The 27605-nt window shown below is 40.6% G+C and overlaps 1 protein-coding gene across 1 annotated transcript in view; it reads left to right on the top strand.

The window, feature by feature from the left end:
• Positions 1-860: 860 nt before the first annotated feature.
• LOC148035774 (E3 SUMO-protein ligase SIZ1-like) overlaps positions 861-27605 on the top strand; it is a 70517-nt gene continuing 43772 nt past the window's right edge. The window contains exons 1-7 of the mRNA XM_087677789.1: positions 861-1327; positions 1737-1817; positions 1934-1997; positions 2076-2154; positions 3827-3977; positions 4126-4253; positions 23503-23574. Of these exons, the coding sequence (XP_087533915.1) occupies positions 1265-1327; positions 1737-1817; positions 1934-1997; positions 2076-2154; positions 3827-3977; positions 4126-4253; positions 23503-23574 (638 nt within the window). The 5' untranslated portion in view covers positions 861-1264. The remainder of the gene's footprint in view (positions 1328-1736; positions 1818-1933; positions 1998-2075; positions 2155-3826; positions 3978-4125; positions 4254-23502; positions 23575-27605) is intronic.

Raw genomic sequence — 27605 nt, 5'->3', positions numbered from 1 at the left:
AAAGTAAGAATAAAGTAGGATGATATTTTTCGTGTTGAGACCCTTGGGATGAATGGTCCATGCATGCAAACATACAATGGATTGTTAACTTCAAAGCATGAATATGATGGAGAAAATTGACAACCTTGTGTGGCGTCATTTTGTTTTTTGACAAGCATGCTAATGGATTCAAAATATTTGATAGTAAGGATATGAAGCATAAAGTAAGCGCTCTTCCATGCACCCAATATTGTGATCTCAGGTAATGTGAACGCAAAGTGGATGTTAACCTCAAAAGCATGAATATGATGGAACGATTTGACAACCTTGCGCAATGTCGTCACGTTTTCTCACAAGCATGCAACTAGATTCAAAATAGCGATACCAAGGATACGAAGCATGAAGTAAGAGTTTTGTAGAGCACCTGATATGATGATCTCAAGGATATAGGACATAAGGGAAGCGTTACTGATGCATTTGTTGTTGTCCAAACTAATAGATTCAAAATGGCGATACCAAGGATATGAAGCATAAAATAAGCGATTTGCAGAGCACCCGATATGATGATCTCAATGATATAGGACATAAGGGAAGTGTTACTGATGTATTTGTTGTTGTCCAAAGCAATAGCGGTGTTGAGGGCCTTATGTTGAAGGTGCAAAGGAGGCCTCTGAGCCCATAAAAACTTGCGTGAGAAGAGTGAGCCTTGCTTAAATGTGAGAAAGGTCTAGGGGGGGTTGTAAGAAAATGTGGCTTGTGTTTGGGCCTGTTCACATCAGACCAAGTCTAGTTTTTTATATCACTATCTGTTATTTTTTTCCTTTTCTATTCTATAAGGCTTGCTTTACTCTTGTCTCCGTTCTCTCCTTTTGCCTTTTCCATCCATGCCTTGGCCTCAACATCATCATCCCCCTTTACGGACTGCCTTCTTCCGTCTCACCATTACCATTACCATTGATTATCAGCAAATCTCTCATACTCCCTACCTTTGCCTTTAGCCCCGGCCCCCCCCGCCCCCCTCTCTCCTCTTTCTTACCCTTTCCTCTCTTTCCGCCATAGCCTTGACCTCTCAAGCTCACATTACCTTCGGCCTTTTCTGAACAGGTTCCTGCAGATTTTCTCGTCCTCCGTCTCCTTGCTTCTTCCCGTTTTTCTGCGCGCGAAGGAAAGAAGCACCCCGGCGAGTGATTGTGCAAGCGACGCATGGGGATGTGAACTTTTTAACGAACGTGCATACGATCCAAGCTTGCTTCCTTGCCAATGGGACTCTAGCGGCTTCCCGTTGATGGAATCCACACGGCAGTTCAACTTTCTCCACGCGATGGATGACTTGGCTGTGGAGTGTAAGGTAGGGTTTTTTACTTCCTTCTGGTTTTCTTGCCATTGCGTTATGCTTCAACCGGCGTTTTTGAATTAGATGCACCTAGAGGACATTCGATTGCTTTTGTATGTCAAGTCAGCCACTTGCTTCAGTTATTCTTACATGAAATTATCAGTGTGCACTTCTTTTGCGAATTGTACTTAGTTGCAAGGCCGTTGCACCAGGCCACTTTGAAAGTAGATAATTGACCGACCAGAACATCCACCAGTTGATGTTTACCTCGGAGAAGCTTAGATAGTTTTGACTAATTTTGGACAAGGCACTGAATATCCACGGTTTATTTGATCCATTCACACAGAAATGGAGTAATGAGATGCAATGATTTGAAGAAGGGGCCAAGTTTTGGCTTTGAGCTTTGGGTTTGTTAAATATGCAGAAAAAGTTGGAAACATTCCGTTTAAAAGAGCTGAAGGACGTTCTTACAAAGATTGGTGCCCCTAAGCAAGGCAAGAAACAGGTGAAGGCTCGTACATAATAATTTTGGCCATGCCAGGCTTTTTGGCCGAATCCATGCTAGTCACAGATTTTTGCTATAACGGAATCAAATTCTACTGTGCTGTGACATTTATGCAGGTACTAATAGATAAGATAATGGCTGTGATTCTCACACCAGACAGGAGGCAGACTGTACTCAAAGGTACACCCACTTTTCTTACTAGTAGTGAGGAGGTCCTTTTTTGTTTGATACTTATAACTGTTTGTCCTTTACTCGCAGGTTTGAAGACTGAAATTATACCGAGCAGGCTTATCCTGAACCGTGAGCAAGTGGCAAAAGTGATAGATGAGGTTTTCAGGTTTGATTCTGCCACATTTGCAGCCAAATTAATAATTAGTTGTTTACTTTGTGCTCGCCTCTATTCCGACTTGTGATTTTCCCACTAGCTGATGTGTTTGATAATAACATAAACGAGATAGCACTTGGTTGAATATTTTGTCTTATGGAGGCCAACCTTTGATATATGTGCTATGCCTTCATATGGTATAACATTCTTTTGACCTAAGTTGCTGCTTATCATGGCAATGAGTTGCTGAAGGCTGAAGCAGACAGTGCTCAGTCATGGTGATTGATGATTGTTTTCTGAAGAGCTTTGCACTGTTGAAGGGGTCTCTTTTTGCAATCGAACACTTGAGCACTTTGTGCATGGTGTCAACTCACATTTGGGTCTGGACTGCTCACAACATGGTTAGACAGAAACAAGCTGCTGAACAATACTGAAATACTTGATGCATTTCCAATGCACAGTTGAGTACAAAGCTCCAGGTTTCCAACTTTGCAACTCTACACATGCTGAATGGGGAGTGAGTGATGCTTGGGTTTAATCACGCCCGCAACAGTACACCACTAAACAGACAGCTGCAGCAACATGGAACAGGTGGTGGGTAGAACGTAGGTGGTTAGTGAATAGCTGCTGGAGACTGAACCCTGAAGGTTATGGAGCAGAACTTATAATGCAGGGAAAAAATTGCAGCCAAGGACTGAGTTTGAATGAATCTGTAGCAAGACAGATTAAAAATCAGTTTGAGTGAAAATTTCCCAGCAGATGAGTTGTTGATCACTGCTACTTGCAGACATATGGAAACTGACATCAGACTCAGGTGAGTGATGCCAATACACATGCAGAAAGATGTCACAGGTTGGTAATGGAAGCAAGTATTGAAAACCGAAGGAACGGTGCCAAGGGTCTAGCTTTGAGTGTTTCCTTCCAGGAGTATAGCCTGTGGATTCTGTTCGGGTTTTAGCAGGTTTACAACATCTCTTCATGAATACTATTGTTGAGCTGTGTGTTGCATATTTGGAGCCAGAGTCACTTTCAGATCATTTTTATTTCATTCACCGCCATGGCAACTGTGGAAGCAGAGGGGGGCTATCTTAAAACATTTGTCTAGTTTCTCTGTTCACTGTCTCGAGTGAAGGTAGGTTCAGGACTAAACACTAACCAGACTAAACAGTGGTGGCTTACACCGATCAGGATAGGAAACTCCAGCAGGATTGACGCTGGAGTTTAGTCAGCATTATAGTTATCTTTCATTTGCCATTTTTGCTATCTGGCTAGCATGACTGAGTTATACCCGTTCAGTATTACCTTTTGTTGGATAGCTGATTTGGCAGGTTGGCGGCAGAATCTGTGTTAGCAGACATTGCTTCCTTTAATCCACAGGTTTTTTGTTACCTGGGGAGCTGTTATGGAATAGGAGTTTACCTCTGTTAATTTGGAAAATTTCACTTTATTTGCTTGCCAGTCTGGTAGTGCTTGTAGTTTGTAACATCTTGCCTGAGTGCATGTATAACACAACCATCCCCTAGGTCATTCAAAATTTCCAGGTCAGATTTATAAGGGATTTTGAACCCTGGTAGAAATCAAAACATTTCACATGTTCACTGGGCCGGGGTCCCTTTTTATTAAGCTGTCTGGACTCTGCATACTGTGTGCATGGTTCAAAACGTTTCAGTCATGCTTTTTCCAGGATGCGCCGATCTGGGGCAGCTGACTTGGCAACAGTGGTTGGCACAAATGGGTTGGTTCGATCCAGTGAGCAAGGTGAAGTGTTCAACCATGTCGAGTTAAAGACTCGGTGTCCTTGTAGAAATTCGATGGAATCTGCTGCTATGGTTCAGGTAGCTGTTTTCTGTCCTAGCTTGATGTTGCTTTACAAGATTCTCATATTGACTAAGTTGAAGCTTCTGGATGTTCAAACTGTTAGCAAGACGCGCTTAATGCTAAGCATGAGGCATACTTCTCATTTTAGATCTTTAATGGTGCTAGTGTGATGATCGCAACTGCATGATTTGGCAACATACGGACTGTGTAGTAATCCCAGACAAGGATGTCACAAAAGAAGATCACCCACCCAAGTTTTACTGTGAGTTATGTCGCATACAGCATGCTGATCCGTAAGTATTCATGCTTTTGTATTCATCCTTGTCCTTGTGAAGGTTTATTTGTTTATTTTATGCATTGTGGGTGTCTCCCATTTTGTTGTGCTTTTTTGGAGGCATCATGATTTGAATTTGTGTTTATTGCAACCTATTCTTGGTCAGTAAAAACATTTGGAAGAGTGTGTTTGAAATGTTATGCAAATGTGCTGGATCCTAAATGTATTTTACTGGCTCCATGGGTTGGCCAACTTTTCAATGAAAAATGGCACCATTAAATTGGTGGACAGGAATTAACTGAATCTGGAAAAGCACATTGCCGTTGAAACAACGAGTTCCTTGGAGATGCTTATGTGGCTTAGCACAGAATTGCCCAAACGAGTTTTATTTGGCGATGCTTATGTTGCTAAGCATAGAATTGCCACAACCTATTGTTGGAGATTCTTCCACACTGAAGATTGTACTATACATTGGAATACCTGGCCAGACAGACATACATATCCTGTGCAATTACATGCTAGCTTTCTTGGTGAGAGGTTTGGTACAGTGCTAGACTTTGTTCATAGCCTGTCTGAGTGTGCATGGTGCTTCACTTTGCATTAAATATAGGGCAATATGGATAGTATGGAAAGGTTGGGTTATACTTTTCTTGGGGCTAGGACCTTTGATATACTGCCCTCATTTCAACTCAACTTTTTTGTACATCAATCTTAAAAAGACTGGATCTACTTCAATAAATGAGAAAAATGAAAATTGTGTACCGTTTTGATGCAATGAGTGTGTGCATGATGCAAAGCTGCAAGGATGCAGGTAAATGCAGAATGCTCGATTGCTATGGATTCTATGCTAGTTGGTTGTGCAAGTGCACATGTAACTTGTAAGTAAGTGAAACATACAACTGTGTTAGAATTTACCATATGCAAAGTTTCTATCCTGATTGCATGGGCCCAACAGAGTGTATAATGAACTTCATCAACCTCTTAATGACACTAGGCTGATGCTTAACATTTGGTGTGGGGATATGGGTCCTGAGGGCAACAAACCACCAAGCGTGATGTTGGATGATGAAAGGGTACAGAAGGCTGTCCACGGCAGTGTGGCAGCAAAACACAGCAACCAGCAGACCTCCAAGTGTGAGAACGCAGGGCTGGTTCCTCCAGGAACTGGTGTGAACCAGCGAGAGACTGAGGGCTGACTGATAATACCAGCACTATGGGCTGGTGCAGCATGTGCAAAGGCTGGAAACACAGCTGCCAGCATGGGCAGCAACAGGCTGATTAAAATGCAGCAGTGGCAGCTCTCCAATGATGATGAACAACTACAGGATGATGATGACCTGGATGAGAGATGACAACCAGCTGTCGCTGTCCTCTAGAAGATGGTGATATGCAGCTCTAGAGGTGGTGAGGGCTGCAGATGATGGCACTGAATAGGGCTGGAACGGCTGAATAATACATATAAGATATATTTTCTTACAAGTCTCAATATTGATTTTATACAAGTGTTAAAGACTTGAGAAGCATCATATGGCATGTGCAAGTATCCAATTTCACTTATAAACAATCTATAAGAATCATAAGCTAAAGAGTTGAGACTCAAGACTCCAGACATCAAACTAGTTACAAGTTCAAGAATTAGGCTATAGGCAACTAATTAGTTTACATGAACCGTGAATTTGATTCACAAATCCCTTGAAGGCCCAAAGAATACAAATCGTGATTCATAAATAATAGTCATCAACATTAAATTACAACTTACGATAAAAGTTCCAAGTTAAGACTCGAGAGTCCGGACAATGAGAAATCAATGAATCATGATCGATCATTGAATACAAATTACAATGTAGTGATGCACACATTTCTTAAAAAGTGAATAGTTCAAGATCCTTAATTTCTAATTCTCAAATCCCAAAAGCACTATTGTCTAGCACTCTCACTAGAACTATCATCACTCATTGCCACCCTCAAATGAACTCGGTGTCAATCTAGAAGGCTTAGGCATGGCGATGAGGAATAGGAGTAGCAGCTATAGTAGATGACTTTGCAACTTTGCGACGTCGACGTGTAGAGGATTGGGTTTGGTGCCTCATCCTCTCAATGTCCTCATAGGTGAAGTCATACATCATCCTTAGGGGTCTGGGGCTGCAACATTGTCACATTTGCTGCTCTCACAACAATCTTCCTAGGGCCAAGCTGATGTGGTGTCCAAGTTGCCGACCCCTCACCATCCAAAGCTCCTATTTTCTCAAGAACTCAAAGGTTGGCATTTGTATATGCCAACCTTTTCATTTGGCTAGTGCTAAGCCTACAAAATCAAAGGGTATACATATAAGTCATAATATTTAGATTGCTTCTTAAGTCACTGGCTTATTTCAAAGGTTTATATTTATCATTACCTATTGCGATCTTTGGTGTGGATATTGCCCATAATGCTCCAACGACACTGGGCTGTTGAAGAATTGACAGGTTGTGATAATACTCACAAAGCTACCGTTTGAAGAGTTGGAGTTAACCCCCCAAACTTCTCCCACCAAGATACCGGAAGAGCTAGATTATCCTCATCTTTTGATATTTGTCTTGGAAATTGTGCATTTCCGTTCCCCCTATAGGCTAGGAGATCATCCTCAATGTTGTTTTGCATAGCAGATTTTGGATACACTTTTTCCAAGTATTTAGTCCATCTTGACATTGGTGTTTTTTTCCAAGAAATGAAAAATCTATTAATGATACCTTTGAAAAGCCCTTGAGGCAAAATACAAAGTACATCGCAAATAAAATGGTTGTGTGAACAATCAATCCAATGGGCTACCTGACATAATGTTGTATCTATATGTCGAAAGTCTTTTCTCCACGTAGGGTGGGGAATATGTGCAACAAAATGGATTGGGCGTCGAAACCAATTCCATCTGTGCTCAAATATTCGAGTCATCTGGGATACCCTGCACAAATATAGTCAAAAGATGCAAGAGTGAAGACTTGAATCAAGTCTCAAACGTAACTTCTAAGAGGTGGGTTGCGATATATGACATGGAATGAAAAAAAACTTATATTTCCTTACTTGTTAGCTTACAACACAGTGTAATTGCGAAGTGTAATTGCGAATGACATTGCGAAGTCTTTTCATAAACTCGTACAAAAGGCCCATGGTAGCTTCTTCGCTATCACATAGCTGTAACAATGACACTATAGGTAGTAGTGCACATTGTAGTCCATCTGCATCTCTCTAAAACTCAACATTATAGATTGTGTGCATGATATTCGTGGCATCTAGAGTAGAGGCTTTTGACCAATCCAACCACTCTTGATCCACTACCATACGCCTCAATGAATCCTTGCACTTCACCAACCTGGGATTAACCATGTGTGTATTAAGAGACGTGGCATGACTATAAGTCGTAAATCATAATTGTAGTAAGGACTATGACTCGAAAATTATAATTCGATTAAAAACTCATATACCTGCATAAAACTAGGAAAATATAATAAAATCTTGTTTTGTTTGGTTTTACAAGCTCCCACTGACAATGATGTCTGAACAAACTGTGGGCAAATGACTTTCATAGAATAAAGCTGACCAGCCCTGAAGCCTTCTCCACAATAAGTGCAACCCAAGGAATCAATCCAATGTCCCCCATCATCAAGTCAATGGAGTGGGCTGTGCATGGTGTCCTCAGGCCTCTTATTGGTCTCCCATGCTCTTACAATTGCTTGCGTTATCTGTTACGACCTGTACAACATGGTTGTTGTCAAACTCTTGAATTGCTTCATTGATACGGTGAAATATGACCTCTTTTGGTACGCTATAGGAGTAGTTAGATAAGTTATAGACTATGGATGGTTGGATAAATATAAAATTTACAAAAATCTAAATTGTAATTACAAGTTGAAACAAGAAGATACTTGTGATTTGTACACCATGACCAAATAGATCTATAGATTTAAGAAATGTTGTTCCAATGCAAGAAGATACCAAGATATTCATTAAGTGGCACTTGCGGGTGTCTTTCCAACCATCTGAAATGATTATGCATTCGTATTTTTCCCATGATGCTCTATGACCCTCAAATCTCATGAGAATCAAATCAACCTTGCTTTTGAGGCTAGTGGTCCTTAGAGCCTTTGAATTAGCAGGAGTGATGGGGGCTCTTGTAGCAATTGCAGTTGAAACAACATTGATTTATCTCTTATAGGAACCTGTGCAAGCAACATGAAAGGTAGTGTTACACTGATAAAAAAATATTTCTTTTGCAATTTCAGCTTTCTTCAAGAGCTAGGTGCTCAACTTTGTTGCAATGTATTTGGGCGTGATGATACACATGCTCCCTTACTAGAAGGGCCTTGCCCAATAGGCATTGGAGGTGCTCTAGGCACAATACTAGCACTTGGGGTATCAGTAACCGATGGTGCCCTAGCACTAGCACATGGAGTATTAGCCCCAACTGATGACACATCCACGGTGCTAGGAGTGCTAGGCTCATGACTGGATGTAGCTATTGTCTCAAACCCACCACTTGCTTGTGTTTGAGTCTGAGAAGCTTGGCCTCTATTAATCTCCTTCTTTCTCTCTACAATCATGTTGAGCTTATCATGTTCGATAGGACCTTTTAGCTTTCCCATGATACTCAACCATCGTGATTGGTCTCCACCATTGGCCAAAAATATAGCCTTAGAGACCCCAGTGCATCCACCTATTCCCTCAGCACTTACCCATGTAAAATGGGCCTTTATTCTAGTGACACCATATGCAAGCACCTCCCCTCAATGCTTACATATCCACTTTCTTGAGCTGGATTTGGGATACCTGTTTGATGATGATTACTTCTTGCCAAATATTAGGAGTGTTGGCTTGAATGCGAGGTGCTTGGTTTCTGCGAGCACTTCTTCTAACCATCTTGAACTGGCAAAAGAAAGAGGAAATAAACAAATAGTTTATGAGACAATTTTGAAAGCATGCTAGAACCTTCAAAATTTAAGATATAGAAAAGTTGTGGATAATCTCCAACTGTATTTTCAGATTAGGAACAAAATTCTTCACATTTGGGATATAGTTTGGAATAAAATTTCAGGATTTGGGGCAAAATTTTCCAGTTTTGGGGCTAAATCTATGAAACAACCAAAAATTTCAGGTTTGGGGCTAAATCTTGCCCTAAATCTTTGGTCATAAAATTATTTAGAAGTTTTAAGACTTGGGAGTTGGGAACAATTATTCAGATTTGGGGTAAATTTTCAAGATTTGGGAAAATTTTGGTTTAGATTTGGGGTAAAATTTCAACATTTGGGGGACACAAATTTATTCAGATTTGGGTAGAGAAGCAAAATTGACTAGCCATGAGTCATGACTGGGTCACTCAAGTCACGGAGAGAGAGAGAGAGAGAGAGAGAGAGAGAGAGAGAGAGAGAGAGAGATGCGTGCTTGAGTGATGTCGACTATGAATCTTGTCTGTCAATTAGAATCCAATCCACGTCACCCGGATTGATGCGTTGACTACTTGTGAGTCGTTTCCTTAGATTACCGGAATCCGTATGCGTTTGATCGTTGACATTTGAGGTTTGTCTACTTGGCCCATTTTAATCAATCGTTTATTAATAATATACTACTAAAAAATGGCCGACACGTCTAACAAAACGTTTAATCAACGTTTATTAATAAAACGTTGGACTTTGAATATAAAACGCCTGACAGAAATACATTTTTTAAAAATGGCATTTCAGCCTGAAACGTTTTGATTAAAAATGCCGATATAAAACATTTATCAATAAAACATTTGACTAAAAAGCGGCTGATAGAAAAACGTTTTTAAAAAAAGCGTAAAATCTTCAGTTTGGAACATTTGGACATTTCACACGGCTGAAACATTTCAGTCATGAAATGTGTTTCACGTTTCGCTCTTGCTGAGATGCGTTCTGTGGTTACCCTAGTTTGGAGCCTAGGAGCGTCAAAGCATTGCTTACATGGCTGACATGCAAGCAGGTAAGACGCCATGATGGTGATGAGTTAGGTGTCAAGGTTGGAGTAGGTCAACGTATCGTTATTGTTCATGGCAATATATTTGATAGGCTAATACTTGGCCTTTTTTAACTTGGATTGACCCATTCACGTAGTCGATTACCTAGAAAGCCTCAAAAAAGGATTTGCTAACTTGTGTTGTCCAATATTGCCTTTTAGGGCACTTTGTTATATTATAGGTTTGATGTGTCAACATTCAACAAACATACCTTTTTCCATTCATTTTCTCCCTCTTGCGCATCAACTTTAAATAATAACTCTTTCTTTATTACCAAGATGGAACCCAAACCAGCTACAAGAGGGTCTTTATTGATCACGCTTGGTGTAGATGTCACAAGGTCATGAATTCTTTAATTTAATGTTAGGACACTTATGTTGTGCATATGTGAGATTAAGTTGAATGTGTCATGATGACAAACAATTCTAGCTTGGGCAATGGGGCACATCGGGGCAAGAGTTTTTGTGGTAGGTGCACATGGGGTACCTGAGTCAAATGTTGGTTAAGGACATTAAATAACCCCTTGGAAATGACTTTTGGTATCATGGGATTAGGCAGTTAAATGGTTTAATGCCCTAGACTCAGGTTTATGGAAAGTTTCAATACTTTCAGGTTCAAAAAGCTTAGAAGTTTAAAATTGAGACTGGGCAGCCTTGAAGGTTTTTTTTAAAATGAGATCAGACTTGCATGTGGAGGCCCTAATGAAAATGAAAATTTGCCAAATGTCAAGTTTGGGTCAGTTTTGGGACAATACATGGATGCACATTTTGGAGCAATTCACAACTTTGCTGAACCTGGTTTGGGAGGATTAGGCAGCAAATTAACATTTTGCAAGGTGTCCAGATCTACAACTCTTTTGGGGCTGGAAACAGTGGGTGATTGCGGTACATTCTCCTCTTGTTAGAGGATTTGGCACCTCCTAGATATGGGCACCCGGTAGTGGGTAGGCAAATTGGGCACGCAGGCTGGCATGGATGGGCAGCGGGCAGCAATGCAAGGCAGCATGGGCAGGTTTTTGGGCAGTGGGCAGGAGCCATGGGCAATGCGGACAAGACTGCCATGTGGCAGGGCAGTTGGATTGTGTAGTCAGCTGGATCATTATTTTGTTTTTTCTTCAGCCTATTTAGGCCAGGCTGCTTCCTAGTCTTCTGTACTCCCGTGTTTGTGCAGGTTGAGAGATCCTCAGTGTTGATATGCATACAACCTCTTGTACATACTCTGCCTTTGTATTTAGCACTCCATTTTCTGCAGTCTTCAGCATTTTACTGTCCCTTTCTCTCTCTCTTTTTCAGTGGCTGGAGGGTGCATTTACACTAGTTTGATAAGGCAACCAGCCTGTCCAATAGGTGAGAATTGCTGATTTGGCAGGTTGGCCAGTTTTTTGACATCATTTGGTAGTAACTGGCCAGATTTGGCATGTTTCCGCTATATATAGCTGCTAGCAGTTCTCCACTGGCTGGTCATCATTTTTTTCTTGCAGATTCAGTACACTCCGACTTTTGCAACTCTCCTCTAGCTTCTGGTGCTGCCTTTTGCCATCCGTTTGTGTGGTAGCTGATGTGCAGTGAATGTTCGATATTCAGCAATGGCAATGGCGGCGAGAGAGAAAGTGTGAGCAGTAGTAGAGTGAGGGAGAGTGAGATGCGCGACATGTGGGTACAAAGAGTTGTACCTCTCTTAGGCTTTTGTGATAGTTATATATAAAGTACTAAAGCACAAGTGCTAAGGGTGTGTTCACACCCGAGCACGTATAAAAGGCACGGTGGCCCTTTATTCCCAACAATCTCCCACCTAAAGGCAGTGTGCCTTAAGGTTGAGAAAAGAATTAGCTAAGTCTAAGTATGTACAAAGCTAAAACACATATACTATCCAACTCCCATCATTTGTCGGCAATGAGCAAACTGCTCTGCTAGAAGTCCCTTCGTGAGAAGATTTGTAGGATTATCATCTGTGTGTATCTTGACAAGCTCAATGCTTTTGCTGTCAATTACATCCGTGATAAAGTGATACTTCACCTGTATGTGCTTCGTCTTTGCATGAAAGACGGGATTCCGTGCTAGCATGATAGAACTTTGACTATCACAATGGAGGATAGGAGTCTTAGTAATGTCAAGCTCTTCCACCAGACGTGAAAGCCACAAAGCCTCCTTGAATGCCTTAGTGGTAGTCACATACTTTGCCTGTGTAGTAGACAATGTAAGATCCATGAAATTACTCCCCTTGTGAAGGTGAATACAACCCTAAAGTAGACTTCCTACAGTTAGTTTGACCAGTATAGTTTGCATCCGTAAAGCTAATGACAGATGCATTTTGCTTTCCAAAGCAGATGCACAAATCCTTTGTGCACTTAAGATACCTCATGATACCTGCCACTGCTTCCCAATGCTTTCTACCAAGATGTGCTATATACTTGCTAACCACTCCCACTGCAAATGCTATGTCAGAATGTGTAGCAACCACAGCATACATCAAGCTATCCACAGCTGAAGCATACGAGATCTTGGCCATTTCAACCTTTTCATCATCAGATGTAGGATTGTCCTTTGCACCAAGTTTCACATATGGAGACAATGGTACACCAATTTCTTTTGCTCCCTTCATATTGAAACGTTGCAAAATCTTGGATACATACTGCTGTTGCAATAGATAAAGAAGACCTTTCAATCTATCCCTAAGTATATGCATGCCAAGTATATGATTTACTTCTCCAAGTTCCTTTATATCAAAGCTACTATGTAGGTTCTGCTTCCGTGCCTAATGCATGAATATCCCTACCACCAATTAGCATGTCATCCACATATAAAATTAGGATAGTAAGGTTGCCATCTGTTGCCTTCTTGGTATATAAACAGTGATCCACTTGACTTCTTTTAAATCCTTGAGATTGCATAAATGTATCATACTTATGATACCATTCGTGCAGTGTTTGTTTCGGCCTATATGAGCTTTTGTTGAGTTTACATACCTTCTTTTCTTGTCCCTTAGCCATAAAACCTTTTGGCTATTGTATATATGTGTCCTCATGCAAATCATGTAAAAAGTAGTCTTTACATTCATTTGTATGGGTTCCATATCCTTGTATGCAACCAAGCCCAACATGGTTTGCAAAGTAGTCATTTTGACTAGATGAGAAAAGATCTCATCAAAGTCAATCCCATGTTTCTTCTTATATCCTTTGGCAACTATCCGTGCTTTGTACTTTGGCGAGGAACCAAAAGTGACATTCATCCTGTAAACCCATTTGCATAATAAGGTTTTCTACCCCTCAGGCAAATACACCAAATCCCAAGTGCCACTTTTCTTTAGAGATTTCATCTTTGAGAGCGTAGCTTTATGCCATTTCTTGCTGTCCTCTTTGTCCGTTGCTTCCTTGGAGCATGACGGTTCACCACAATTTCTCCACATGATATAATTAACAACATAATTCTCATTACGAACGAACCTATTTGGCTGTTTGGTATTTTGTGTCGACCTATGGACCCAACAATTAGTGTTTAGTGACTATTTAGCCTACAAATTTGCATTAACAGCTTGCTATTTAAAGGGTTCAACATGTTGTCCTATTTGTTTTGGCTGTTCCAAAGGCACATTTTCTTGTTAAAACTATGGTATATCATGGGCAACTTCTTGCTGATTAAATTCAGCATCATTCCCTGCATTTATAGGATCATTTATAGCAGGTATCTACTGCTATACAATGGGCACTCTTTGTTATCCTACATGTATTTCCTCTCGGAACACAACCCTTTTGAATTCCTTTGTTTTTTCAGGTTGTTTATGCATGCGATCTTCTTGGAAGGTAATATCATTGCTGTGTACAATTTTCCTTTTATCTGGATCCTATAATTTATACCCCATTTCTCCCTTGCCATTTTTCCCTCGGCACCATATCCTAGAAAAATGCATTTACAAGACTTTGGCTCCAATTTGTTGCATCGTTCCTTGCGTATATGTCTCGTAGCCACACACTCTCAAGTGTGTATGTGAAAGTGGCTTTCCCAACTACACTTCTTGAGGCCTCCCCCCTCCCCCCACCACCACGACCAAAAAAAGGACCTATTTGGTGATAGATTTATCAAGTGTACAGCTGTCATATCAACCTCTGTCCAAAATCCATGAGATAATGCAGCATGAGAGATAGCATGGTATGAATCTTCTCGTGTATGGTCCTATTCATATGCTTTGTGACACTATTTTGGGGCGGATTATAAGGGACAGGGAGCTCGCTTTTTATCCCTTTGTTGTCACAAAAGGCCTGAAAGGCTTTTGATAAATATATATCCCCCCTCCAAAACCAAAAAAAGGACGTGTTGGGTGACCGATTTATCAAGTGTCTAGCTATCATAATAGTCTCCATGAGGTAATGCAGTATGAGATAGCATGGTATGAACCTTCTCGTGTATGGTCCTATTCATATGCCCTGCGACACCATTTTGAGGTGGATTATAAGGGGCAATGAGCTCTCTTTTTATCCCTTTGCTATCACAAAAGGTTTGAAAGGCTTTTGACACATATTCTCCACCATTGATAGAGCGAAGACACTTTAGTGTCTTGCTGGTCATATTTTCAGCAAGTGCGAGGAACTTTTAAACTTATCCAAAGCCTCGTCTTTACACAGATCAGATAAACTTGTACTTTGCGTGTGGCATCATCAACAAAAGTGATAAAATATTTCTTTTCCCCTAGAGACAACCTTGACATCTCACATACATTTGAATGTACCAACTCCAAGGGTGAATATTTTAATGAAAGAGACGTTTTATATGATGTTTGAGCATGCTTGCCAAAAATACAATGATCACAATGGTCAAAATTAGCATACCTCAGACATGGTAAATAATCCAAACAAGACAGCACTTCCATTCCATTTTGAGTCATGTATCCCAATCGGCTATGCTACAAAGACATGCTTGGCTGCTTGGTTATGGCGACAACATGATCACGCACACTAGATACGTGTAATGGATACAAAGTATCACTTTTAGAGCCTTTAGTAACAATCCTAGAGCCCTTACATATCTTCCATTTGCTATCCCCAAAGGTGGTGTGATAGCCTTCATCATCTAGTTGCCCTGTGCTTGTCAAGCTTTTCTTTAGTTGAGGTACATGCCTCACATTATGCAAAGTGAACATTGAACTGTGTTGAAATGCCAATTGCACATTGGTAATCTCTGCAATGTTACATGCATAATTGTCCCCTAAGTGGAATATACCATGTTTGCCACCATTGTAGTCAGAAAGCCACTTACGGTGTGGTGTTATGTGGAATGAAGCACCTGAATCAAGGATCCAAGTGTGCATGTCATCATTGGAATTTGCAATCAATGAATGTGCGCTAAAAGAAGCAGCAAAGAGTACATCACTGCCATTGTTACTCTCGTGACTGACTACATTGACTTCCTCCATCTTCACATTGCTCTTCTTTGCATATTGGTTGTCCTTTTTCTCATCTTTATTATCATTAGTGCTTTTGTTCTTGTCCTTCTCTTTCCTCCACTTAAAACAATCCCGTTTGAATTGCCCTTTCTTGCCACAATGATGACACTCTACATTTTTTCCATGAGACTTGTTGTGTGCTTTGTTGTCAGAGTTACCTTTTTGCTAGGATTTGCCTCTAGTATGCACTGCATTGGAAGACTTGTTTGCTGAATATTTTGCCTATTGAGCTTCATCCATGAGTAAGGAGCTCTCCACATCTGAATATAATAGGATAACCTTAGAATTACTCATTCCTGTCCTAAAGGTATCCCAACTTTCAGGCAAAGTGCATAGCAAGAATGTTGCCTTGAACTCCTCATCAATGTGAAACTCCAAAGCAATCAGTTGGTTGAAAATAGAGTTAAAATCATTCAAATGTACAAAGATGGCTGTACTTTCCTTTATACGAAGGTCTATAAAAATTTTCAACCAATAGACCTTGCTGGTTGCACTTTTTTGAGCATATAACTCCTCAAGTCGTTGATACATGGTAGAGCGTGCAAGCTCATCTAATTCATCCCACTCATTTGGATCCATGGTTGCTGGTTTTACCCCTTTTGTTTTTACAAGCTTCACCTATTTCTTCTGCACCAAGACGTTATAGCATTGCTTCTACCATATAGCAAAGTTGTGTGCACCCTCAAGCTTCTTGATGTGCAAAAGATTGCTGTTATCACTTCTTCCAGCCATGATTTACAGCTCAAAAGTGACTTAAAGTCAACAAATGTGAGCCCAAGTGTCATACAAATGCCCAAGCTACGAAGCAAGTATCAACCAGCAATGTAAATTCAAGTAATTGCAGAAATTTCAGATCTGCAAATCAATTTTCAGAGGTATGAAATGTGTGCTACAGCCCACCACAAGCAATTGCAGCCGTGTCACGGGCTAATATATCAATTTCATGAAAAAGCCCCAAATTTTTGCTGCAATTTCTGCTCCAAATATATCCACGGGCATGAATTTGACTTCCACAGTCAAAAGCCCCAAAATTTATGTGCTCAAACAGCTCAAATTACATCAGACATAACTTCTGAATGGATTGCATAAGCGAATTTTGCCCAAATTTCACAAATTTTGCAAAAAGCCCCAAATTTGTTTGGGGTCCAATGTGCTCAATTTGCATAGAAATTGCATTGCAAGTATATACCAAGACCAAATTTGACCCATTTTTTGCAAATTTTGCAAAAGCCCCAAATTGTATGAGGCTCAATGTGTCAAAATTTCAAGAATTGTACTTGCTCTATTGCAATTTCTGTACGTATGTGAAAAGCCCCAATTTCTGAGACCCAAGAGTGTGCAAAATTCCACAAATTTTACACAGGCAAGTAAAGTTTTCATGCATACTCCAAAATCCCAAAATTCTTGCAGTAAATGCGTGCCAAATCTTTGAGGTTTGTCGAGTTGTGCTTATGCACATGTGACAACTCGTAGAGCACCAAAGAAAAAAACAAATTCTAAAAAAAAAAGACCTGTTGGCAGGTCAGGCAGCATGTGACTTGCGCTTGGGAGTTGCCGCCGAACTGCTTGTAACATGGCTTGATTGGCACCTCGTGTTTGTCGCTTCTTGCTAACATGGTCTTTTAGTCACCACCTGCTTGTCTGTCGAACTGCGTGTGTCGCGTGTCCCTTGCATTGACGTGGCCTGCCTGTCGCCGACTAAAATCCGGAGTGAAGACGAGTGTGATCCATTCGTCTTTGACCTGCCACCTATGCTTGCACCTGTGTGGCCTGTCTATCTGTTGCCTGCCTACATGGAACTCGAGAGGCGAGCAACCTTCAGGTCTAATACTAGTTTGTGGTAGTCGACGTGTAGTGAATGTTCGATATTCAGCAATGGCAATGGAAAAGAGATGCTAGCCAGTCAATATCAGATTTGCACCTGTGCTTGCACCTATGTGGCCTATAGCTTGGGTGGCTTGTCTGTCTGTCGCCTGCCTGCATGGAACTCGAGAGGCGAGCAGCCTTCAGCTCCAATACTAGTTTGTGGTAGCTGATGCATAGTGAATGTTCGATATTCAGCAATGGCAATGGCAGAGAGATGCCAACGAGCCAATATTAGATTTGGGGCTGAATTTTTCTTTCAATGAGTAGGGTGAAGGCCAATCCCCAAGCAAACCAAGGGCCAAATTGGTTTGGAGGCTTGCTGGTCAGTTTTGGCAGCAAGAGACACTTGGATTAGTAGAGGAGATTAGAGGATCTCAGTTGTACTCTATCCATTTGAAATAAAAGATAAATAAATATTGCAAGGGGTGTAAATTTTGGGGCCAAAAAGGTATACAATATCCAAGATTAAAGTGGTAATATTTGCATTTTCAGTTTATGTGAATTTTTTGCTTGCTGTAATTAGTGTTAAATCAGGTTATTTAGCACCCTATCCGAGAAGTAAGGCTGGTTTCATGGTTCCATTGTTGTCTAGTTTGGCTAGGATATCCTAGCTTTCACCAAGGTGAGTTGAGAAGGAAGATTGGTTTCGCCTAGACCAAGAAGAAGCAAGTTCAGCACTTAGAGACTTCTTTGGGCTTTGATGCATTTTCAGAGGGGAAGTAAATACCCACACTATGGGAAGGGTACCCATCTGGAGGAGAAGTGTTGGAAGAAATATCCTCTCCTTGGTGTGGGGGCAAAGAAAAGAGCTAAATCATCTTGGCCTTCCTCTAGCTTTGCTCCGCTTGTTGCTTATGAGTCGATGCTTATTTACATTCATGAGATGGAGGAGCCTTCTTCTTTGGTTGTCTTGTCTTTAGAGCAGCCTCCGCTCATTGGCAATGATGCTTAAAATCATATGACTCCTTGAGTAGATTTGCTATACGTATATGGTTCATCAAATTGCAGAGGGTATAGTCATTGTTGGTGGTATTTTTAAGTGCCAATTAGTGCTGCTGGCACTTTGCTACTATTGCTTGACTATCTATCGAGCTTCATTTTGGAAACCCTATATGTTTTAAATTTGGGCTTTGCACTCCTCTTAGTTCATGGCCTTACTACAGTGGTATCTAGGTTGTCTTCATTGAGCACATCGTCTTTATTAAGGATTCTTCTTTAGGAGCCATTCTGTGCACACCCACACTTGGAGCATTGGCAAATACTAGAGTGTCAATGGGCTGAAGCAATGACCATTGTTGTTCATGTCCTTAATCGATCACCCACCTCAATCATTTCGAGTACGACTGCATTTGAGGCTTATTTTGGATTAAAGCTTGATGTATCTTATTTCAAGGTTTTCAGATGTGGTGTCTATGTTCACATTTCAAGAAAGGAACATGACAAGTTTGAGCCAAAGTCCAAGAAGCACGTGTTCATTGGCTATAGTTCTTGGTCACAAGCCTACTGAATCTATGATCCAGTCTCTAGGGATGTCTACACGAGTATGATGTTCTGTTCATTGAGTTTCCAGTTGCAGAGGGAAGTAAGGAGCACCGTGTTCTTGGTGATATTGGTGATAGTTGGGTACTTGAGTTAGTGCTTGTGGAGCTTGTTGCTTCTGAGGCTCTTATTACCGAGGAGATTGCTTCACCGTTGGATTCCTTGCCCATGGATGTTTAGAGATTGTAGCAGAGGTAGAGTAGTGGGGGAGTATTTGTCTCCTCCTTGCTGGGCATGTGATATATTCCATTATACACATATTGATGGCCTTTTCAAGAGTGGCAATCGAAGGATGGCTTGCAACAATCTCAATGGACCTAGGCACATCTAGGAGCGCTTGGATGTACCAATTATGTGTTGATGATCCATGCTATACATGATTGGGAATCAACATCAATTGGAGAAGCATTATAGTTTCACTATTGGTGGAAGGCCATGGAGTGGGAGTTAAGCTATTGAGTGGAATGACACTTGGCTGCTTGTGCTGTGACCCGTTCATTGGACAGTGATTGGAGTTAAATGGGTCTTCAATTCACGAATCTCATCAATGACACATTGGATAAACACAAGGCAAGATTGGTTGCCAAAGGATTTGCATAGTAGTTTGATGTGGAGTCTAATGGCACCTTTTGCCCCTATGGTACGCATGGCCACTATCGTGATAGTTTTTGCCTAGGCTAGCCATAGGATATGGCCGGTGTATCAACTGGATATCAAGTTAGCCTTCTTGAATGGTGATTTGAAAGAGGAAATCTATGTTGAGCAACGTCTTGGGCTCTCATCCTCAGATGGAAAGGTATACAGGTTAAATAAGGCTCTCTATGGCTTTAAACATACTCCTCGTGCATGGAACGAGAAGATTGATTTTTTGAACCATAGTTTCCAGAAACAACGTTTTGGACTTGCTGAAATGGGTTGGTTGTTTTTGCGTAGCATGAAAAGGAGCTTTAAACTTGACCTTGGACAAGGAAACACCATCTCCATTACCATGTTGGTTAAGAAAGTGAGGATGCTTGAAACCCGGTCATGGGAGAGGAAGCACCACTGCCATCTCCATGTTGGTGAAGAAAATGAGGTTCAATCACCAAGCCATAGCTGAAATCCATATCTTCAACCCAATGAGAACTAGTAGATTCTTGGAATGACCAATAGATTCTTGGAATGTTTGCTAAGAATTGAAAGACAAGCCCAACATCTAAGTACCATAGGAGAATCTTGAAAATTTGCATACTTGTGCTTTATTTTGAGATGCTTTTAGTGCAGAGGAAGAGGTGTATAATAAACCTAGATGACTGTGTAATAGAAGAAAAAGAAAGAATCCTAAAGAGGCACTAAGCCTAAGGGCATTGAGCATATGAGTTTGACTTGATAATTAGCCTAAATATCTAGCTAGACTAGAGAAGGATTAGGCTACCTTAGCCTAAAAGACCTAAACCTGACTAGCATAAGAATCCCAAGTAACTAGCCTAGAGATCCTAAAAAATCTAATTAAATGGAAGGAAAAAGGAGGGGGAGGGTATGAAACCAACCTTCCTCCTTGGATAGGGTGGTAAATAACCTGATTAAGCACTAATTACAGCAATTAACAAATTCACAAAAGTGAAATGTACACTTTACTATACAATCTTCAAACCAACTTGCCGGTTGGTTTGCTATACAAAAGTGAAATGTACACTTTACTATACAATCTTGGACGTTGAAATGTACACTTTACTATATAAAAGTGAAATGTACGCTGAAAAACTGCTGTTGCGTTGCTCAGATAGCCATGGAAGCTGTCACCTACAGCTTAGGACCACGAGAAAGATTGCTCCCCCTCCTGTTTGTTGTCACCTGCACCAAAAGGACCTTGGGCTGCTGTCACGTACTCCTAGAGGGCTCCAAATTGCTGTCACATGCCGTAGGATTGATCCTTGGTAGTTGAAATCATCAATAGCCTCTCCTTGCTTTGTAAAAGCCTCCTCTCTCTCTCTCTCTCTCTAAATAGCTGAAATAGATTCCGCCAGCCTCTAAACACGTTTTTTCCACTTGCATGGGCAAGTTTTTCAAGTGGCAACCTTCCAATCCCATTTTCTAGCATTATCCAGCTTATTAAATTAATTTTCAGAATATTAATTTAATGATTATTTTAGTGCTCAGAAAATTAATTTCACCAGTCAATAATTAAATTGACTAGGCCAATTTGTCTTTCAAGTATCCTTGAGCAATTATTGACCCTTAGACTAGCATTAATTACTTAAAATCTGACACCGAGTACCACCCGTATCTATCAAGCATAGCTTATTACAACTTTTGCCTTTGGCACCCATTGCATCCTCAAGGTCCTTAGCTTGCTACCATGAAATAACTGCCATGTGCTAAAAACCTTGGTCATTTGATTAATAACTTAATCAAATGTTATCGGCAAGATTAAAGCATCTCAAGATTTCACGTCCTTGTGATAGGGGTGGCTGGAGCCAATTCGACAAGCCGTAAGGCACTGATGGAGGTGGGTGGTTTGTGATCAATAGCATGTGGCAAGCCACTAATAGTATTGGGCATTTGGGGGTGAAGCAATTGCAATACCTCCTTGGGGAGTTCCCCCTCTTAGCCTCCATGGATCAGCACTACTAGTAATGGGGCTGAGATTGGATTGGGAGTCAAAATAAATCAAATCTTTGGATTTGGGTAGTTCTCTTGATCTTTGAACAACGATTGCCATCAAACTGCTTGGATTTCTGGCGTTAAGCGCTAAATTTGTTCTTTTTAGGCACGCAATGCTGGGCATATTTATTTTTGGTCTGCCTACCACTCTTGTTCCCTTTGTAGAGGTAGGCAAAACATCAGCAAGGGAGGAAGATCTCTGTGTTTGAGCAATCGAGGAGTGGGTGCTGTTTGAGTAAGATTCATGTGCATGTAGGTGGGAGGTACTTGGCAAAGGCTGATGGTAGCAGGGTACAATTAGGGATTGGTTCAAAATGGAGTGGTCACACATTGGTGCCCTTTTATAGAACTTTTTGAGCCATTTGTCCTATTGAGAACTCGAGCTTCGTATTTAATTTAGAAAAAGTTTTGGGGCTGTACAAGAGCTGAAAGAATTTAGCCAATAATATGTGATAACCTTTAGGCTAATTGTCAAGTAGCTTGCCCTATAGTAGGATTTTCCTATTGGCAGCCATAGCTTTACCTCTTGAGGTTCGTATTGGTCTTCAATTACTCTTCAACATTCCTCATGACCTTTTGAGGCTTAATCTAGGGCATTGTTAGAGGCCATTGAGCATTGTTATAAGGCCAACATTTGAAGGAGCCCGTTCATCAATAGCTCATGTGTTTATGCCTATTTAGGCAACTCTTTCCCATGTTTGATTTGACACCTCTCCCACCTCCCATGTGACCTTTGGCATTTGGGTAATCATCTGTAGCACCCTTGGCATTGGCTTTGAGAATTGGACATGAGATTTGAGCTCATACACTTCAGTTCACTACTGTATACATCAGTAGACCTATTGCTTTACAAGGCTGTGAAGGCTTTATTTCATTGTTTAGAGATCGTACATGCTTCTCAGGAGGCCTGTATGCACATGTATTGATGTTGGATACTTGGGGGATAATATGGCGTTGATGTGAGATGCTACTGAACTAATTTGAGCACACATTTGGCTCAAATTTCTCATAAATTTCATTATTGTAATAATAGGGCTAAATGTCATTTATTTGAAAAAAGTATATGCCTATTTGCATTGGATGCTTCCAAAGCACTTTGGATGCTACACTAAGATATACCATTGATCTTACTTGCTTGGTTTTGCTTCTACCATGCTATTGAGCTGAGATTAGAGCTTGGTTTTATTACCATTAGCTATCATTCACTATTATGGATGCTACTTGGATGCCACAATAAGAGCTTTGCAAGCTACTTGGATCCCATGCTTTTGGATGTCTGCCATATGGATATTAGATGTCTAGATGTCACATACATGATGTGTTGAGCTTCTTGTGCTTGTTTGGCATTCAACTTTTGTTGCAATGGGAGCTGCTACTTGACATTTGGATGTTACATAGAGTGCTTGATATTTGCAATTGAGCTTGAGTGTATGCCAGTTGAATTTGGGCTTGAGAATTATGAGCTGGTCATATTGGAGAGTCAACTACACAGAAGGTTGATGGGGCGTTTGCATGGCCAGAAGCGCTTTTTTTGTTCATGATAATCACAAACTTAGTTTTTATGTTTGCTGGGAAATTCCTTCTTTGGACTTGTCTGTTTTGGAACCGAACACCCATGCATTTCACAAAATTCTGATTTATGGGTTTGCATGTTTTGAGTCTGGTGTTTTGCAATGCCATTTTGGTGAGCTGTTTGATGAGTATCATTGACACTCTAAGCATGACTAATTCCAGCTTTGTCACACAGTTATAACTCTTTGCTTTTTGATGATTGTACAGGTTTTGTATATCGATTGATCATCCTTTGCTGCCAATGAAAACAAAGACCAATCTTTTGTTTACACCTGAAGGGTGAGTCTTGTGAATTAAAAGGAACACTTGGTTTCTTGAGGAAAAGATATCATTCCTATTGCCAGATATTTTTCATGTCCAGTTGAGTTGGATGCAATCATTCATCTTTTTGACCTGATTTAGTCTATTCTGTTTGAATGTTTAAGGATTAATTACCACTCTATTATTTTATCTGAAACGTGTAATGTTTTTTTTTTTTTTTTTTTTTTGGTGAATAAGTGTAATGTTCTCTGTCTGTCTGTCTGTCTGTCTCTCCCTCCCTAACCCCCCCTTCCCTTTTCTCTCTCTCAAGTTTTTATAACATGCAAATTTGTGTGTTCCTTTTTGTATGGAATACCCCATAAGGGTGAAAGCTCACCAATAAGTACAAAATTCAGAGAGTACTGAACCCGATTCACCCAGAGGCCAAGGGTTAAGAAAAGGAATTTGAAAACTTGCTTTATTCAAGAGAATAGATATGCAAAAGTTTTCTTGTAGGGGATTTTTACAAGGAATAGAAGTGATTGGCAGTAAGCACTAATAGTGCACTTCAGCACAGTTGTATAAAAGCCCTCAGTCCCTAAATTGTGGAGGATGATTAAATAAAGCATGAGTTAGCACCTCACCCTATTCCATTGTAATGTCAATTGTACTCATCATCACAAAAGTCCTGGTGTACGATAGACTCTGCAACCAGCGCAACACATGAGAAAGAGTCATGAAACCCTTTTGTTCTAGAAAGCAGACGATTGTGACAAATCCTTCCAGCTATGGCTTTCCCCTATTGGTGGAAACCGTTTGTTTTAGCATGACGTTTTTTCCCCACAAATCCCCTTTCAACTGTAGCACTGTGGCCTATTTTCTCCACACAAAAATTGGCCTTGTTTTGCATGCTTGAAGGAGCACCAGAGATATCAGACCTAGTGACATTTCTTCAAAGAGGTCATGGCACAGTGATGCTTGCAGTGGTATGTAAGATCATCACACAGGCCAAAAAATCCAACCATTGAGAGGTTTGGGCTGGGTAAATGCTACAAAAATGGCTCCCTTTCCCTAAATCACTGTGTCTGCTAACTGCTGAACTGGAGAGGCTTTTTTAGGAAGTCTCTTGCCAATGCAAAAGAAACAGCCATTACATATTCCTCTGTTCGTGAGTGAAACTGCAACTATTTTTGAATTAAACTCCATTGCTGACAGAATGATTTGGGAAACCAATTGAGCTGGATGGATATGTGTGCTTTGTTGTTCTCTCCCTTTTTGTTCCTTAACACGATCCTCTAAGGATAATCAAGACCTCGAGGGTGTCAGAAGTGGTGCAGCAATGGAAGCATAGACAAGTACTGAAATAAACTGTTGAGTAAAAGACGAGAGAGAAAAAGAGAACACTGCAAATAAGACAAATCAGAGATGTGCTTAGGAAATGGAATTCATATGCCAAACATGAGATAGTTGCATACAACAATGAGTCATTGGCTGCGTGGGCATTGGCAACGGCTCCTCCCTCCAATGGGAAGTCTACTTGAAGAATGATGATGACTGAATGGGAGGAGGAGCCACATAATAAATAGGCATAAAATGGCAGCTTGTTGGCCAGCATTAAATACTGTTCGAATGGCATAAAATGTCACACAAAAATCACTAAAATAATGCCTAAATAAAAGGCAATGTGGCCAGCCTTAATAGGCATGCATAAACTCACACATGAGCTGATAAACCTATTAACACCCTCTCTCAAATCATGGGGGATTTGATACAATGATAAAGGCTAATCATAATCCATACAACAAAGAATCATCAGAGTAGAACCATGGACATCCAAGCAGTGGGGGGTGATCAAGCTATCATGAAGCTACCTTGGAGAGAGCCTGATGTCGATGTCAATTGTACCAGGTTTTGAAAAAGAGAAGAACCATAGCATGTCTCTATGTCTCGTAGTAGCATATAAGACTATCCTGTTAAAAATGCCTCTGAACATATGTGACTATGGATTCTCTACCTTTGGCTAGATCGCCAAAGTATCCTCTCATGTGAGCTTGGACTAGGAGCCAATCTTGCTCTCTGTCAAAGAACAACCCATCATGAACATGGATGTCAATCCCAACTCTAGGATTTGAGCCTACCAGACTTTGATTGATGTGCTAGCTATGCCCCTCTTTGGAACCTGAGCACGTGTATAGATGAGGTTCAATGATCCCATTAAATTTCTAGTCCAAGTGATGTTATCCCTCACGACTCTCCAATGCTAGAGAGAGAGTGTAAGCACTTCTTCTGCATGGTTGTCCTCATCAAAATCCCATGTAAGCATTTCTTTTGCATGGTTGTCCTCATCAAAATCTTTAGAAATAGGAGAGGATGCTGAGGTTGAGAAATAGCTCCAAATACAATGTACCAAATCTGCTTTTGCACAAATCAGACTTTCATGACAGCACACTAGATAAGATAGTCTGGTCCATGTAACTTATCATTTGTAGAAGTGCACAGAGGAGCCATTGGGAGAGGAGAAGAGAAGATAGAGAATAGAGGGAATACAGCCAAACCAACAGCAAAGACTTCACAAAATGAGAGCTCATATGTAGTGTAACAAAAAATTTGATTAGAAATGAAGGGCGATTGCTGTAAAATGAAAGAAAAAAACTAAAATGCTACCAAAAACAACAAAAATGGCCTCTACAAATAGTTGCCCAGCTATAGTTAGAGGCGAAAAACCAAAAATGCAGGCTGGTTGAGCATTTAATGCAGCAAATTGAGGATTGCAGGCTGGAATCCATATGCAAGCTGAAAATGTAGGTTGTTGGTTTGAAAACGCAGGCAACAGTTGAGTACACAGGCCGAAAACCACTAGCAACAGGTCACCTGATTAGCAAAGGGAAGAAAGACCTATAATTAGTAGAAAAATCGCAGCAGGAGCCTAGATCTTGCAATTTGATACCTTGTCAGAAGTGGTGCAGAATGGAAGCATATTCAAGTGTTGAAATAAACTACTGAACACAAGATAGAAGAGAAAGAAAAAGAGAACAACATTGCAAAGAAGACAAATCAGAGATGTGCTTGGGAAATGTAATCCAGATACCAAACACAAGACAATCGTGTGCAACAATGAGTCATTGGCTACGTGGGCAGTGGCATTGGCTCCTCTCTCTAACAGAAAGTCCATCTGAAGAATAATGATGATTAAATGGAAGGAGGAGGAGCCACATAATAAATAGGCCTAAAATGGTAGCTGGTCAGCTAGCATTTGATGCTGGATGACTGGCATAAAGTGCCACAAATGCCACACAAAAATTACTAAAATAATGCCTAAATAAAAGGCAATGTGCCCAGCCTTGGTAGGCATGCATAGACTCACACATGAGCTAACAAACCTGCTAATAGAGGGGGTAAGAAACAAGTGTCACCTTAGGATCATTTACTTTGTTTTACTTTTTCTATCAACCTTACTTCATTTATTTTGGTTGGCGCTCATTGGGTATGGGGACTAAGGTTAACATTGGAGAAGGGGTGGTTGTTCCTCCTACCACATGTATGTCTTTTTGAATGTTTTAAGCTTCCTTCGGATAGAATATGACAAATTGTCCAATTTTCTTGCATTTGTAGCATGGGTTGGGGAAAAACATATTGGGTTGATAGATGAAGTAGAGTAGAAAGATTCAACCAATATTTGTCACGAACAGTTGTACATCCCAATCACACAAAACTAACTTATATTTATGGTTAATAAAATGGAGGAAGTAAGGGTCATTGATTGTAGGTGAAGAAATCTCATTATCATCATTCTTGGTCCATTCTTACAACTAAAGCTCCAAGAAAACACGCCATGTAAATAGAGTTTCAAAGATTGAGATGCCTTCGATGAATTTAGGACAGGGTTCTGTCCAATACTTTTATGCTGTGAAGTAGAAGATGAGGAAGTGAAGAGGGCTACATACATTATGAAGCGACTTCAGCGGCAAGAATGATGAAAATTGAAGCATCCATTTTTGTTGCCTTCTTAGGTTTGTGTTGACTAGAGCAGTATCTTGAGTGCTTCTTTGGGCATATGGAATCACTATAGC

The sequence above is a fragment of the Lygodium microphyllum genome, chromosome 5 (assembly GCF_053477565.2).
Source record: "Lygodium microphyllum isolate KBCC chromosome 5, Lygodium_microphyllum_v1.1.10, whole genome shotgun sequence".
Lineage (NCBI taxonomy): Eukaryota > Viridiplantae > Streptophyta > Polypodiopsida > Schizaeales > Lygodiaceae > Lygodium > Lygodium microphyllum.
This window is presented reverse-complemented; position numbering and strand designations above follow the sequence as displayed.